This window comes from Eurosta solidaginis, chromosome 5 (genome assembly GCF_040869045.1).
Source record: "Eurosta solidaginis isolate ZX-2024a chromosome 5, ASM4086904v1, whole genome shotgun sequence".
In the NCBI taxonomy this organism is placed as follows: domain Eukaryota; kingdom Metazoa; phylum Arthropoda; class Insecta; order Diptera; family Tephritidae; genus Eurosta; species Eurosta solidaginis.
The window spans coordinates 202,266,319-202,282,981 of NC_090323.1; the positions used below are offsets into that span (position 1 = coordinate 202,266,319).

At 35.4% G+C, this 16,663-nt stretch overlaps 1 protein-coding gene across 3 annotated transcripts in view; it reads right to left on the reverse strand.

The window, feature by feature from the left end:
• Window positions 1-3,601: 3,601 nt before the first annotated feature.
• MCU (mitochondrial calcium uniporter) overlaps window positions 3,602-16,663 on the reverse strand; it is a 472,202-nt gene continuing 459,140 nt past the window's right edge. For 2 of the 3 annotated variants that reach the window (XM_067787518.1, XM_067787520.1), the window contains 5 exons: window positions 10,238-10,469; window positions 10,065-10,170; window positions 9,219-9,320; window positions 8,950-9,153; window positions 3,604-6,702 (listed from right to left, as the gene is read on the reverse strand). In XM_067787518.1, the coding sequence (XP_067643619.1) occupies window positions 6,382-6,702; window positions 8,950-9,153; window positions 9,219-9,320; window positions 10,065-10,170; window positions 10,238-10,469 (965 nt within the window). In that variant the 3' untranslated portion in view covers window positions 3,604-6,381. Of the gene's footprint in view, window positions 6,703-8,949; window positions 9,154-9,218; window positions 9,321-10,064; window positions 10,171-10,237; window positions 10,470-16,663 lie in introns of all 3 variants that reach the window. The other variant, XM_067787519.1, reaches the window with a different exon arrangement.

Genomic DNA, 16,663 nt, shown 5'->3' on the forward strand with positions numbered 1-16,663 from the left:
TCGAAACCGCGTCCACCTATGGAACTAAGGATTACTCCCTTTTAAAATACTCATTAGCACCTTTCATTTGATACCCATATCGTGCAAACGCGTTCTATAGTCACCCCTGGTCCACCTTTATGGCGATATCTCGAAAAGGCGACCACCTATACAACAACCACCACTCCCTTTTAAAACCCTTATTAATACCTTTAATTTGATACCCATATCGTACAAACATATTCTAGAGTCACCCCTGGTCCACCTTTAGGGCGATATTTCGAAACGGCGTCCACCTATAGAACTAAAGCCCACTCCCTTTTAAAATACTCATTAACACCTTTCGTTTGATGCCCATATTGTACAAACAAATTCTAGGGTCACCCCTGGTCCACCTTTGTGGCGATATCTCGAAATGGCGTCCACCTATGGAACTAAGGATTACTCCCATTTAAAATACTCATTAACACCTTTCATTTGAAACCCATATCGTACAAACGCATTCTAGAGTCAACCCTGATCCACCTTTATGGCTATATCCCTAAATGGCATCCACCTATAGAACTATGGCCCACTCCCTCATAAAATACTCTTTAACGCCTTTCATTTGATACACATTCCAGGGTTTCCCTCGGTTCATTTTCCTACATGGTTATTTTCCCTTATGTTGTCACCATAGCTCTCAACTGAGTATGTAATGTTCGGTTACACCCGAACTTAACCTTCCTTACTTGTTTAATAAAAAATTGACCACTACGGCAGTAAATAATTGTCAATGTGTTGGTTACATTTGCGTTTGCCATCTCCATTTAACAATCCCTATGCCAGTGAAATGGAAAAAATAAAATCATCTGATGAGATGAGCCAACCATATAATTGGGCCATGATTATGGGATAGGGCGTTTTTGAACAAAATTTTGAAGCAGGGCGTTCTTCAAACAAATTCTGAATGACAGCGGAGATAGGGTGATATTGTTTATTCGTTTTCATTTCAATTTGATTCGAATCGGATCCCCGGAGAACTTTTCTTAAATATAGTGCTTATCAAAAGTTTACATGTTTTTTAATTAAAATTTTTTTTCTATTTTAAGGTTTCAAGGCATAACATTTTTTTTTATTTTAGTAATACGTAAGCAACATTTGAAATAAAATTAAGAATCATTGAATGATAGAAAGTGTAACAACTAAATAAAAATTAATAGAATAGAGAAAGATAGAGTATATACGAGCGGCTTACTTTGTATATAGTTTACGTAATATATTCTACATACTTAGATATATGTAGGAACGGGTTTCGGTTATAATAATTTCGAGTTTATTTAGGAAGAAAAACAATTTGTATCTATGCGTATAAAACTTATTTTTTATTTCGTTTTACGTTCTTTAAAAATTTCTTTTAGCGAGTTTTTTTTACGTGACGGAAATTATTTGCTTAAGTTTTGTGCATATTAAAGGATACGGGATTTTTAAAAGCTCTTTGTTATAGTTAATGTGTATATATATTAGTGTAAGTAGCGTAAAGTTTGAGCGTATTCACAAGAGAGTATACTTACAGTTATTACAGATAGTATGTACAAAATTTATTGAATGATATTTATGTAGTACATATATCTTTTATGACGCCTTGAAGTAATTTATTACGTAAGATTTTAATATACTTTTTTTTCTTAGAATGTGCCTAAGCAATTCGTCGGAAATAAAAATAAAATTTATTTAACTGTAAATGATACGAACCCATTTGCCAAGTACCAAAGATAGACATATATATCCATATTTTTGTTTTCGAACTCGAGACAATTTTTCGAATAGGGAAACATGTTTCAATTTCCTCGGATCGATAAAATTTTTCGGTTTCAAATTGAGTATCTTTGAACAAACAAATTCAAATGTTTATCATTGTTACGAAGCAGCAAAATACAATTGTATTTTAAAACTCTTCAAGACTACATATGTGACCGAAACAATCTTGGCTTAAAATTCAAAGTTTTCAAGTAATTAACAAAATAACAGTTCTGAAATGTGTTTGAATATTAAACTTTCGCGTTTGAAATTTAAACTGAACCATTTTATTAATTTGAAACCAAACAAGTTTTATCGAAACAAGCTAGCAATTCAATCTACGGCGTCTAACAACTTGGGAAATTGAAGGGTGTTACCACTTCCCGTACCGCCGCATACTTACATTTCAGGATATTCGCGGGATCATTTCGGGATCATTTCGAAACTTACTGCAAATCATTTCGTGACTATATCCGAGTTGTTTCGAGGATATTTTGATCTTTATGGGGCTGCTTCGCTATCATTTCGTGACCATTCGGGGATAAATTACTGATTGCTTTTGGAATCATATCGAAATAATTTCAAGATCATACCTAGGTGGTTCCGAGCTGATTTCGGAATACTTCGGGTCTATTTCGAGAATGTGCTTCCAAATAACATAAGACTATTCCGGAATTGTACCGGATTCGTGTTTGAGATTCGTTAATGGATCTACTACTACAACTACTACTATTTTAAGAGTAGCATTCGGGCTCTTTTCAGATCAGATTTAGGTTTAAATATTTTAGGAAAAGTAGCCAGTTTTCGAAATATTTGCAGGATAGTTATGGGATCATTGTGAGACTGTTCCCAGGTTATTTCCTTTCACGGAGCTGTTTTGGGATTATTTTCGGGAAAAGGTCGGTACTATTTGAGGTGGTCTCAGGATTTTTTTCGAAATCGTTTCGTGATGATTTTAAAATTATTTCAGGAGTATTACGGGACCGCTTCGGTATTGTTTTATGGATATTTTCGGGGCTATTTCAGAACTTCTTTGTGCAGTTTCCGGACAGCTTAGATATTGGGTTCAGGATCTTTTCTAGACTGTTTCCGATCAGTTTCTTGATTGAGTTTCTAATAATATCGGTGGTGCTGTTGCTGGACAACTTCGCGATTGTGTTCATATAAAACCGGGTTTATTTTCGAGCCTAGTTAAAGGCTATTTTGAACCGTTTCGCAACCGAAAACTGTTTCAGAATCATTTCGTATAAAAACTGTTTCCAGGGGCGATTTGGTCCCTACTCTAGAAAAAAGTTAATCCTATATGTCCTTCCAGACAAAAAGCTACATATGCCAAATTTCAATTGAGTCACAAAGACACCACGATATACTAAAAGCCAAATATATAGACTTCCATCTAAACAATTTTGGAAAGTAGGCAGTTTTTTATTACATAATCAGAGGATCATGTTGGGGCAATCATTTTAGGACTTCTCTCAATTATACAGGGCGGTATTTTTCGAGTTTACTTGGAAATACTTTCCGCACTGTTAATTTTTTATTTTTTTTTTATTTTTTGATATATTCGCGACTATTTATGGGGTTATTATTCACTATTCTAGGACTACGACCTCGAGTGAAACCTTATAATATGTACCTGGCCTGGTATAAGTACTTAAAAAGTCCACATCTGGTATGAGGTCAGTTTGACACTGTGGGAATTATACCGTAATATTTGGCCTCAGAAAAGAAAATTATAGTCGTGCCGTTAAGTTTTGCCGTAAGAGAGTATGATAACCCTCGTTTTAGTGGGGTTTACACTCAGGTAATAGGTGGGGGGGTTACCTTCGAAGAGTATTTCTAAATCGTCAACGACTATCCTCGTTTTATTTGCACATGACAAAAGTTTGAAAAAATAGTATAACAAAAATCCAAGAAAGTAAAAACAACTCTTAAACAATAAACTTTTATTCAAAATAAATAAATTATTAAATTTAATTCACTTATGCGATGGTTGTAATCTCACGAAAAGGCCAAGAACGGCAATAGTATAAACCTACATATAGAAAAAACAGTTAAACACAAAAGTCAGGATACATAACTTTATGCTGAAGAAAATTTAACAAAAGCAAAAACAATTCATTGGCTAAATGCTTTTATTATAATTTCCCCTTAATTTATTATTTCGTGACACGATATTTAATACCATTTCATATAGTTTTTACAGCACATTTTTTTGTTTTTGTAATTACATATTTATTTACATAAAAACACCTGAATGATCGTACAACAATTGCTGTTGCAACGATATATAATTTAATAGAAATCTAACTACATATTTAGTCTAATAAGCAATTCATTTAACATACAAGTACATACATACTTATATTCATATGATAGGAAGGTCACTTACAATAAAATGTCTCTTAATTAAATATGGGACATATAAAAAGGATTAAAGCCATAAACAACAATTATTATTAAGATTTTAGTTAAGTAAATGAGAGTAAATATGTAGAACGCATAAAACCAAACAAACAAGCAACAAACAAACAAATTGATTTATGCAACAAATGTACACCCGCGAGTGAAAAAATAACAACTTTTTACTTTCGTTAATTGAATTAAAAAGCTTAAATTAATTGTATGGCGAAAACTATGTAAGACAATTTCAAAAACAATTTCGAAAATTTTCGAATTTCCAAAAAGTTTCTAAAAACAATAATGAAAACTTTGAAGCTTTTACTAAGAGTATGCAGTTTTATAGTCCAATCAATATTAATGAACTTTATAATGAAAATTATGTAAAATATATCAAAATCGTTTTGTAAAATTTTCGAAGTGTAACAAAAGTTTTCGAAAAACTTCGAGATTTTTTCTAATAAACTTTTTGAGTATGCACTTTTACAGTCCAATTAAGTATAGTAAGAACTATACTTGGCGGCCATCGTGGTGTGATGATTGCGTGCTCCGCCTACCACACCGAGTGGTTTCACACCCCGGGCAAACCACCATCAAAATTTTAGAAATAAGGTTTTTCAATCAGAAGAAAATTTTTCTAAGCGGGGTCGTCCCTCGGCAGTGTTTGGCAAGCACTCCGAGTGTATTTCTGCCATGAAAAGCTCTCAGTGAAAACTCATCTGCCTCGAAGATGCCGTTCGGAGTCGGCTTAAAAGAAGTAGGTTCCGTCCCGCCAATTTGTAGGAAAAATTAAAAAGGAGAACGACGCAAATTGGAAGAGAAGCTCGGCCTAAAATCTCTTCGGAGGTTATGGCGCCTTACATTTATTTATTTTAAGAACTATTTAAGAAAACTTTAAAAACGAATATTTTCGAAGTTCCAAAAAGTTGCTATAAACATGCTTAAAAACTTCGAAGTTTTTACGGAGAAACTAGCCAAGGCTGCAGATTTCTAGTTCAATCAAATAGAATGAAAATTATAGAAAACTAAGTAAAAAAATTTGAAAAAAGTTTTCGAAAAGTTTCGAAATTATATAAAGTTTTTAAAAAACTAACATGAACAGTTCGAAATTTTTACTAGTAAATTTTTTAAGTATTCAGTTTTGCACTGCAATGATATTTAATGAACTCTATAGCAACAATTACATAAGAAAATTTCAAAAACGAAAAGTTTCGAAATTCCAAAAAGTTGGTAAAAACTTGCTTTAAAACTTCGAAATTTTTACGAAGAAACTTCCTGAGTATGCAGGACTACAAAGTTCTATCATTAAAAAGAACTTTGTAACGAAAATTATATAAGAAATTTTGAAAAATGTTGAAAAGCTTAGACATTCAAACAGTTTAAAAAACCTCCATGAATGCTTCGAAAGGTTCGCAGTCCAATAAAATTTAACGAGAAATGTACATATAAGACAATTTCATAAACGTTTTCGAAAATTTTCCTAATTCCAAGAAATTTTTTTACTAATAATCTTGTTGAGTATGCAGTTTTGTAGTCAAATCAATTTTAATAAACGAAAACTATGAAGAACAATTTCAAACAGCTTTTCGAAATTCCAAAAAGTTTTCAAAACTTGAAAATTTTTACTAAATAACTTATTGAGTATGCAGATACTTATGTTATTCAATAAATTTAAGTGAATTCCTTAAAGAAAGTTATGTAATAAAATTTCAAGAACAATTTCGAAATTCCAAAAAAAAATTTCATGAAAACTAAGAAACTTTTTTAGTAGGCAGATTTTTTTGAAAATGGTTTTGAAATTTTTAAAATTGGTTTAGATAGTTTTCTTTAGAAAAGTTTTTTTTTAAAGCAAAGAAATAAATTACTGTTTAAATTTGTTAATAACTTTTGCTGCTATTTTCCTACTCGCAGCTGTATTCTTAATAAATAATCTTTATATACTTATTTATGTATTAATATGTGTGTCAGTATCTCGATTTGTATTTCCTTGTACGTATTTATGTAGTATTTTTGTATTTGTTTCTAAAAATTATTTAAATTTGTATTCGCCTAAAGCCAGTTTGTGCTTGGATTAAATTCAACATTTTGTTTTTCGCTTTTTTTTTGTTTTGTTTTTTTTTTTTGCGTGATAAACTCATTTACGAACATACATACATACAAACGTAAATACATCCATAAACAAATAATAAATAGTATTTTTTCTTAAATTTTTTTATTACATATCTAATTTTTCGGTTCTAAAAAGGGCAGTCGGAAGCTAACGGGTTTCTTCTCGAAGGTCACAGCCGAAACGATTCGCGTATCGGAGCCGGTGGTTTTGCTACCGCCATGCGATGGCTCAATGGGTCTTATTCGTTGTGCACGATCAATATGTGGCGGCAGTTGTAAGTTAATAGGATCACGCAATCGTCTTAAATCGTATTCAGCTTCGGCTATTTGTCGTTTGAGTAAATTATATTTATCCACATCGAAATTCTTCCTTTTGGCCTTGTTGTGTATGCTAATGAGGAAAAGACGATCTCTAACATTTTCAAAAGCATATTCCTGAATAAAAGAAGAAACAGTTTATGAATTGAGTTTTGATTTACTAAGAAATATAAGGTTCTAGGACTGAGAGACACATAGCTCATATTCAGGCTATCAATGGTACGATTTATGGGAAACTTGATATTATCATGCCATTCTGCAAGCCCCGCCTACAAAACTATTGGCACTACTCTGTGTTGCTCATAACTCTAAAAAAAAAGACTTAAGGCTGATAACGGGCGTACTAACGGGGCATTGCTTTTTGGCGTCACATATTTATAAAAAAGGCCTCGTCAGTGAAAGCATATCTGGGAAGTTTAAAATACAAGAAGATATGGTTGAGCACGTTCTGTGTTTGTTTCGAGCGGCGCTCGCGGGGAGGTCAAAGCTTGAGCAGCAATCAAGCTGGAAGTTAGAAAACTTCTAGAATAAGTTAATCATGGAACTCGATAGGGGGTTTCCGTTTGGTCACCACACAAATTCTAGTAACACTATGGACGCAGACGAGCTAGAAGCGATAAAGAGCGTGGAATATTTTATTTCATGGTCCCTCTAATGGGTCCATTCATTGAACCGACCCCCGTGGCGCGATATTTTATCTCTTCTTAAGAAATATTTTGTAATTCGACGAGATTTCTGTGGATTCGCCTGGAAGACCTTGCTACAACTTAGTTGTGAACTCTTTGCATGCAATGCTTAACCTCTCGGTATAATCTTACTTTAAGTCTCGGTGCCATGAATGTAGTATACGGCCAGCCACAGTGAGTCGACTTTCACAGTTTTCTATACACACCGGCAAGATAGCCGACGGGCCAAAATCGCATTCTAAGCGGAGTGGGCCACTTTAAAGAAGTGATAAATCGGATGCATTTAAACGCTTCAGCAGTTAGCTATTTCGGTTTGATATCGGACAGTCAATCTGGTGATAAAACACTGGTCAGGGATATACAGTGCGGTATTGGGTGGTCTGCGAATATTTGACCTCGTTTTTAATTGTTTAGGCATCATCATCATAAGGGCCCTTAATTTCCACATCTGATAGCTCCGCTGATTTCTCTTCGCATGAGCTCGGACCTGCAGATCGAACGTGTTTTTAAGTAGGCATTCTTAAATTCTCCTGGCCACCTGCGGGATGTTACTGGACAAGTTGTCTGCTCACCAAGCTCAAAAATTACAAGATATTTTTTGAGATGAGCAAATTCTTCCGGCTAGTTGTTGACGCTAAGAGCTCAGCAGAAGTTCTAAGGTTTACTACGCTCATATTTCTATCATGATTGTAGGCAGGACACTGCTCAATGGAATTTCCTGCGGTTCGTATCACTATACATAGAAACGTCCCATCGCTTCATACTTAACTGCTCGCTAAGAAAAGGCAAAAACCTCGCTGTGGATGAAGTCATAAGCCCAGAGAACTTGTCCAGGGTCAGTGGATGCCTAATACGAGACTATCTTGTAGCAATGAAGAGATTCGCTAAGTAACTGAAAGCCAGTGTTATCGTCACATATTGTGATATCAAAACAGGCCATAATTGTGTCTACACCACATACTAACTTAGCTCCTTCGAGGTCTCACCAATACAATCCGCTTTCAGCCCAGTTCGGTGCCTTAATTTTATAGCCTGCTAGGCACGATTGTAAAACAAACTAGAGACCATGTTTTGCTGTCAAGGATTGTTAATTGAAGTTTTGTAAGAAGAAGTTAAGTAATCAGGTGAAATTTTATAACTGTATGAAGGAGTGGTGCTACTGCTGATGAGATAGGAAGTCTATAAACTCACCCGCTTTTGTCGCTTCGTTTCCACGTCGGGTTGCGACCCTATATTAAACTCACTTCTTTTTCTTGTAAGAGCGATGCTGAGACTCACCGAAGATGTTGGGGATAGTTATGGATGTTGATGGTCCCTTGCCCGATATTTCTTTGGTATATTCAGCTATATAGCACCATTAAGGTAGTAGCACAACCCTCTCGGGAACTATTTGATTAAATCACGTTTCACCTTCTACCGTCAGAGCATCGCCTGCTAAGGAAACAGGAGTTTGTGAGGTTGCCAATTGGGTAAAAGCTGTAAATTACGCTGGCAACCGCTTTAAAGGCTTGCACTACAAAACTTATTCAATCCCTACCTACTGTGGACGTGCACACATCAGCACAATCCACACTGTGACTTATTAAATCGACTCGTGGCAAGATACCTGCAACTTGTGGAAAGTGAGCCGTAAGTTTTTCTAAAAAATAAAAAATAACGAAGTTTGGAGCATACTCACCGATTTCGTTAGGCAGTAATAGGCGTACATGGCCATCGTTGTACCATAGGTTACAAAGTATGTGACGGGTTCCATAATATCCCAGGAGTATTCCCACCATGTAAGACGCGCTAAAACTCCAAATTGTACCGCCATCAAACTGAGTCCGACCCATGTAGCAATAACGGTTTTACGTTCCGCAAGTTTTGTCAATTCTTGCTTTTCCTAAATATATAAAAAACAAATTTATAAAGAGATAATTAAAGGGAAATGCCTTTTCAAAAGCTTACCATTTCTAAAGGTGAGATTTCAAACTTTAAATTTTCTAATTTTGTAACTAATTCTTGTTCTTTATACAAATGATATTCGCCGACGTGTAAAGCTTCATAAAGCTGAAAAAAGAATATTTGGGATTATGGTGTTTACTTGTCGGCAACTGAGTGGAAGATCTTTCTATATAGACTGCAATGACAAAAACCCTCTATTGCTGGATATTGTTGTTGTATTCACGATAAAGATGCCCCCCGAAGGCTTTGGGCAGTGTATCGATGGTCCTTTGCCGGATATAGATCCGGTACGTTCCGGTAACAAAGCACCATTAAAGTACTAGCCCGACCATCTCGGGAACGATTAATATTACCACATTAAACCTTCTAGGCCATCCCGCCCTCGCCTGCTAAATATGTGTATGATACATTCATATTTGTGACAGGATTCCCCTCCCGTTGGTGAGGTTGACAATTGAGAAGCTTTGAAGCTATAAAGCTATATATTGCGCTTATCAACCCCTTGAATCCCCTCTATCGTTAGATAGTTTCGAAGAACGCTTATCTAAGAATTTGTTCGAAGAATATGCTTCAAATTCACGCAAGGCATTTTTGAACAAAATTTTGAGATGGGTCATTCTTTTACTTTATTCTGAAATAGAAAACAAAATTTCAACGTGCCAATTTTGCGTTTTTCGAACAAAGTTTTGAAATAGGGACTACTTGCACCGAACTCAGCGATTGCAATTTTTTGAAAGAAGTTTGCAAAAATTGCTTTTTAAAGAAGGTTCCGAGCTAGAATGTTGTCGAGCTTTCAGCCGATTTAGGTAGATCTTCAATACAACCGACGATATGATAAGCCGAACTTACTTGTGCTACTAAAGTTCTAACATCACTAAGCCTCTGTAAGTCTTCAGAATCGATTTTTTTCCGTTTAGGAGGAATCACTTCATATTTGTTGTCATTTATCTGGAGCCTGTAACGATTGATGATTTATAAACGACTTTGGAATACGATTTTGTATTTTCTAGTATTCTACTCACCAAAATGGCTCATCCAGAAGGCTATCGATGGCGCATGTGGACGCTATTCGTACGCCGCATCTGTTCAGCACAACCGCTCGATCAATACCGTGATCTTCTATTTTCAACATTTCAATTAGATCACCTACTTTGTGCGAGACAGGCTTTAAAGCGAATCGACATTTTTCCAATCTGCTTGGCAGCGGTACTGTTAGGTGTGGAAGTCCCTGTATATATTCGACGTAAACGTCTCCTGTAGAAAATTAAAATTAAATATTAGAAAATAAATTGTGTGTGCTTGAGCTATAAAAATACTTAAATGCATACAATATTATATATTAGGGTGGGTCAAAAAGAGAGTTGTTCAGTCAACTTTTATATACATAGATATATATGTAAGTAGAAACTATTTTGGAACTGTAACACAAGGAATGCTTTCCGTCGAAAAGCTGCTCGCAAAACAGGTAGGTGATTTCCACTCAGCTTGCATACCTGCTCAGTTAGACTTGACGCTGTAGCCGAGCAGGGGGAGCAAAATTCTCTTTCATTAACTACTGCCGCTGCCGACATCAAACGTTGAACTGGCCGGCCGTAAGACTACACATAGACCTCACATAGATCACAAGCCCAAGGGTTTCCAAAGATTCTGTGACAAAAACGGATATGATGATGAACGTCGTGCTGCCTCGGAAAAACAGGACGCTAACTATAGAAGAAAAATACGTAAGAGATAACGGCCTGCGTCGAGAAGCTTTATATGCTGGTTGATAGGAATGATAGGAACATACAGAGTATGCTTGAGCTGTGTAGGGAACATTTCGCCTCGTTGTTAGCTAGCCAGGAAAAAGACGACCCTCATTGCTGATGACGAAAAAATATTCCACAACTACCCATTATGCAGTGAGAATGGCAATATCCAAGGAAGAGGATAACAACGCGTCGGGTAAAGACGGAATACCCACAGAGCTGTTAAAACAAGGAGGCGAAGTGTTGGTTACTCAACATCAACTCCATCGCAGAACATGCTCGGACGAGCACATGCCTCCAGATTGGAATTTAAGTATGCTCTACCCAATTTACAGGAGAGGCGATGTCGCGAACCCTGAGAATGATGGGCTGTATAAACTTTACGGAGATATAGAGCCTCGATAAAAGCCCAACATTCACTGACTATGTCATGTCGAATGGATGAAGACGTTTCGACCAAGAAGGTTTGTATATAGACAACCTTATTTGGAAACAGAAGCTTTGTAAGGAAGGCATATCTGCAATCCTGCACGAATCATGAATGGTCCCCTCTTCCTCCTCATGAAAGTTTCTACAGAGGTAACGGAATCGTCGAAGTATTGGCCCGCCCGTAAATAGTAGCAATGCAGATTTGCTTAGTTTAAAAATAAGCTCTTCTTTCTCTTCACAAATTTTTGTAGAACCCTGGACCAGTTTTGAGCAAATTCGTTCTGAATTCATTTTGAAACCTTAGCCATCTTATCTGCAAGTTCGTTCCCTTTTATATGGCTCTACTATGAGACACAGCAGAGGGAGGAATTCATGTGTCCTATGGACTGCAGCGAGATTAAACGCTGTCAACTAAGATTGGTACGATGGTCGCTGGATCTGCTTATTCTGTAGAAATCTAGCTTCCTTTTCTATGGCGAAAGGCGGAAGGAAGACTCTTCAACAATCAGGAAACCGCCAAGATTATCTAATGTGCAGATGCTTCGCGTAAAGCCTAGCCTCTTTTCCCTTTGCCATTTAATACTTTAATATCCCTTTTAGTTTCTAAGCTCTGGTCCCATTCCTCTCTAGAAGTATACTTTATATTCTGCTCTTGGAACTCATCACCTCACATAATATTTCGGCATTAGTATTAACGAGTGCCTATAGTAAGTTTATTACCACATGCTAAACATTCTCCATCTGATAGCTCATTTGCTGCCTACTTTCACCAACACATATAAGAGGCCCCAGGTGAAAATTACGTTTAACTCTTCCTGAGGTGCGCTGAAAAGATCACTGGTATTCACGCTAAGCCTCGCAATTCCCTGACGTTCAGTTGATTTCTTTTTCTGCATAGACAAGAGCGTTACACGCGAGCATAATTCGGAGAGTTTGCCAAAATACTGCCGAGGGACGATATTCCTCATCGTACCAGTTGTTTTTTCCGGGCTTGTGGCGTACCCTTAGTGTACGCAGCGGCGGCACGCATTAAGGAAGAAATGTCAGGTAGAAGATAGTATGCAGATGACAGAGCTCAGTGGCATTTTCGTTTCGTGCTATTTGATCAGCAGAAATCCACGTAGCTTTGTGTCACTTTTCTTTAGATGGCCTTATTTCGGGGGAGATATTATATCGTGAAGGCTGTATTTTCCGACTGAAGGTTCAAATATCGCTCCATGTCCACCTTGGTGTTAAGTGCAACAAGCATGATTATGATGTTGTTTCGGGGACAGTCATTCCTATCTTTTTATAGAAAGAGCCGTGACTGACAGCAGTTGTCGGCAAAACTTCACCATAAAACCTACACCATAGCTGCAATTTGGGGCTCCCTCCATTGTATTCGACGACGTAACCCCCATTTGTGCTCCTGCCTGGCCTCGTTCTTTTTTCCTGTTTAGCGGTGATATCAGCCCTTCTGTTGACGAGATCCTCTCCCAGCCGGGTACTATCCTTGAAAAATATATGCATATTCCATATACATAACAGAAGAAAACATTTTCATTTATCAATAAGCCGATAAAAACAAAAACAATGGTTAATAAAACCAAGAGCACTTTGGAATGTCAAAACAAAGTAACTGACAATAAACAAATCCAGCATTATCAGTGATTTGCAACAGATGGCGCGACGCTGAATAAATATAGTTGGTAAGAAGGAATACAAGTAGCAATTTTTCAGTTAAACAAACCACCGCACATAGAGGTATTTGAACAATATGGGCGGCCAAAAATGAATTTTCCAAACGCAGCAAATAAAAAAAAATATATTTTTAGTAGGCCAATACTCTAGCGTATTCGAATCAATAATTATTTCTTTTCATCATTCAAATGCCTAGTGTGGACATCCACTCAAAATTGGACCATTCGTGCATATCTTGCGGGTTTCAGTGAAGTTTATAAAAAAGAAGCCATGGATTCTTATGAAACAGGTAAGTGTGTATAATATTTATCTATTTTAAGATTTATATAGTCCTTAACGCCTTCGTAATACAGTTTTTAAAAACTGATGTGTTGGGGCAAAATTTTTTCCAAATTTTTTTTTTCCAAAAGGTTTTTGTTTCTGTATATAGCTTTATTAAGATTTTTTTAATTACGGTTTCTCTGGTCGAGTAATCACCCGTAACGAATTATTCAATCACATGAAAGCATCAGATGCGGAAAGTATTAACGAGAAATTAAACAGTTTAGACAAATACCTTCTAAGCTTGGGACCTTATTCAAAAAAAGATACCATTGAAACTCGAAAGAGACATACGTCGTTTGAAATCCAAGATGATGACCTGCCTGACATACCCTCTGATGATGAGCCCTAAAGAATGATAAGTAACCATGCGACTGGACTTCTGTTACAAATAACAGTGTGTCGGATTGGGATACGAGTTTTAGCTTTAGTATTGATTATTTACTAGTCTAGTAATACCGCACACGTAAGCCATGTATAGAAATTCACTATTTTTCCGCATGCTTTTTAGACCACTGTATATATAATAAAATAAAATAAATAGTTAAATATAACTGAAATCACCGTGAATAACTATTAAACTATTTAAAGCCAAAAATAATTTTGGCCGCCCAGATTGCTCAAATACCTCTATGTGCACCGCTGTATAGCTAAATGGTTAGCGCAGCGCGCCTAAAGAGTACTGATGATGAAGGTTTAGCACCCTTTGAAATGGATCTATCTGCGCAGCTATGGCAGGTTGTCTGAAAAATTTTCTACTTACTATTCCAAAAACAAAATACAATTTTTCAAATATAGAAAAATAAAAAAAAAAACAATAATCATTGCAAAAAATTATTGTTCTGGCCTTGAGCTCGTTTCGAACCTTGAATCTTTTTGTTTAACAAAATTTCAAAGAACGAAAATTTTTGATGTTATAAAATTAAAAATTGAAAAATAACATTTAGATACATATTGAAAATTATAAAAATTCAAAGTAATAAATTTACAAAATTAAATCAAATTAATACAATTAATCTATTACTAATACCCTACAATACTCCCCTTCCAGGGATTTATTGTCAAATAAATTAAAAGTAGCTCTCCTTTTTGTTTTAGTGTTATTGAAATATGTAATACCAACCATTGCTGGTTTCAATCGATCAATTGGAAAACTTTTAGTTTCATTATTTATTTCTACTTTAAAATTTAACATTTTTTTCAATAATTATATATGGTCCATCATATGGATCTTGTAAGGAGCGTTTGTTTAAAACTCGAACAAAGACAAATTTACAATCTTCTAAATGTTTTGACAAAAAAAAAAAATACCTGTAGAATTTTTATGATGTTGTAGATTTGATTTAACATTGTTGAAATGTTCACGTAAACTACTCAAAACTTTTGATGAAGTTGTATTCTAAGAAGTAGAGACAACAAGTTCATCAGGTATTCTCAAATTTTGTCCAAAAACCATTTCTGCTGGAGTAGCCGAAATATCTTCTTTAAAAATTGATCGCAAACCTAAAAATACTATCGGTAACTCTTCGTACTAATCTCTGTTTCCATTCCTAGCCATTATTGAAGACTTAAGTTGCCTATGAAAACGTTCTACCATTCCATTAGCTTGAGTATGATAGGAAGACGTTGTTATTTCATGAATTCTAAGAAGTTTAATTAATTCTGAAAATAAATTCGACGTAAATTGAGCACCTTGATCTGTAGTTATTTTCAATGGAACCACGAAACGTGAAATATATTCATTAAAAAATTTTCTGGCAATCGTTACCGCAGAAATATCCTTTAACGCATATGCCTCTGGCCAACGTGTAAACCTATCAATTATAGTAAAAATATAACGATATCCTCTTGAAACAGGAAGAGGGCCCACGGTATCTAAATGAATGTGTTCGACTCTACTCTTAGGTACTGCAATTTTTGTAGTTGGTATATTTGTGTAACGATAAATTTTTGACTTCTGACTGACTTATGCACTCCTTAGACCACAAATAATTTGTTTATTCATATTTGGCCAAAAATATTTCTTAATTATCAATCTACCCGAAGCTTTTGTACCAGGTTGTGTGATTGTGTCAAAAATTGATTTCCGCAAATTGTTTGGTACAAATGGTCTAGGATTTTCTTGTGAAACTTCTCACCATATGCTAGAACTTAAAAGGAATTTCTATCAATTTAAGATTTCGGAAAGTTTGCCCAGATATTAATTCTTTAAGTTCGTTATCTTGCTGTTGTTCTTTTTGTGAAACTTTAAAATTTAGATTAGCATTTTTGATTGCATCTACCTCAAAAGCTCGTGAAAAAGTGTCAGCTAATATGTTATCTTTTCCTTTAATGTACTGAGTACTGAATATCGTTAGTGAACTGTGCAATGAACTTAAGGTGTCTCATTTGCCTAGGACCGCGTTCTGTTTTCGAACTTAAAGCAAAAGTCAATGGTTTGTGGTCTGTATATACCGTAAACTCTCGTCCTTCCAAAAGATACCGGAAATGCTTAACGTTTAGGTATATGGCTAACAACTTATCGAATGTACTGTACTTAGTTTCTGAAGGAGAAAGCTTCTTTGAATAAAAACCTAGTGGCTCCAATTTGCCGTTGAAGTGTTGTTGTATGACACCACCTATCACTGTATTTGTTACATCAACATTTAAAGAAAGTTTTGCATCTTTACTAAAATGATTTAACAAATACATCTACGATGCAAATTTTTCTTTAATACATTCAAAAGCCTTAATTGATGTATCGTTCCAAATTAATGTTCTGTCGCGTTTCTTCTTCGTTTTATTAATTAAGTTGTATAAACAGGTTGTGTACTCAGCAAGATTTGAAATATATCTGTGATATTAATTTATCATACCTATAAATTTTTGTGCCTGTTTTATTGATTTTGGAATTTCAAAGTTATGGCTGCAATTTTCTCATCTGATGGTCTAATTCCAAAACCAGAAATATTGTGTGCTAAGAAATCAATATTGGGAACTCTAAAGATACATTTATTATGTTTTATATTCAAACCGTACTCAGCTAAACGCTTGAAAAGTATGCTAAGGTCCTGTAGATGTTCTTCTTCATTTTACTTGCAATAAGCAAATCATCTACGTAGACAAAAACAAAGTCTAGTCCGCTAATTACCTCGTTTATAAATCTCTGCAAAATTTGGGCTGAGTTCCTTAGTCCGAAGGGCATTCGCAAAAATTCAAACATCCCAAAAGGCATTGTTATTGCGGTTTTGTATATATCCTACATGGTACGCTTTCACTAAGTCAACTTTA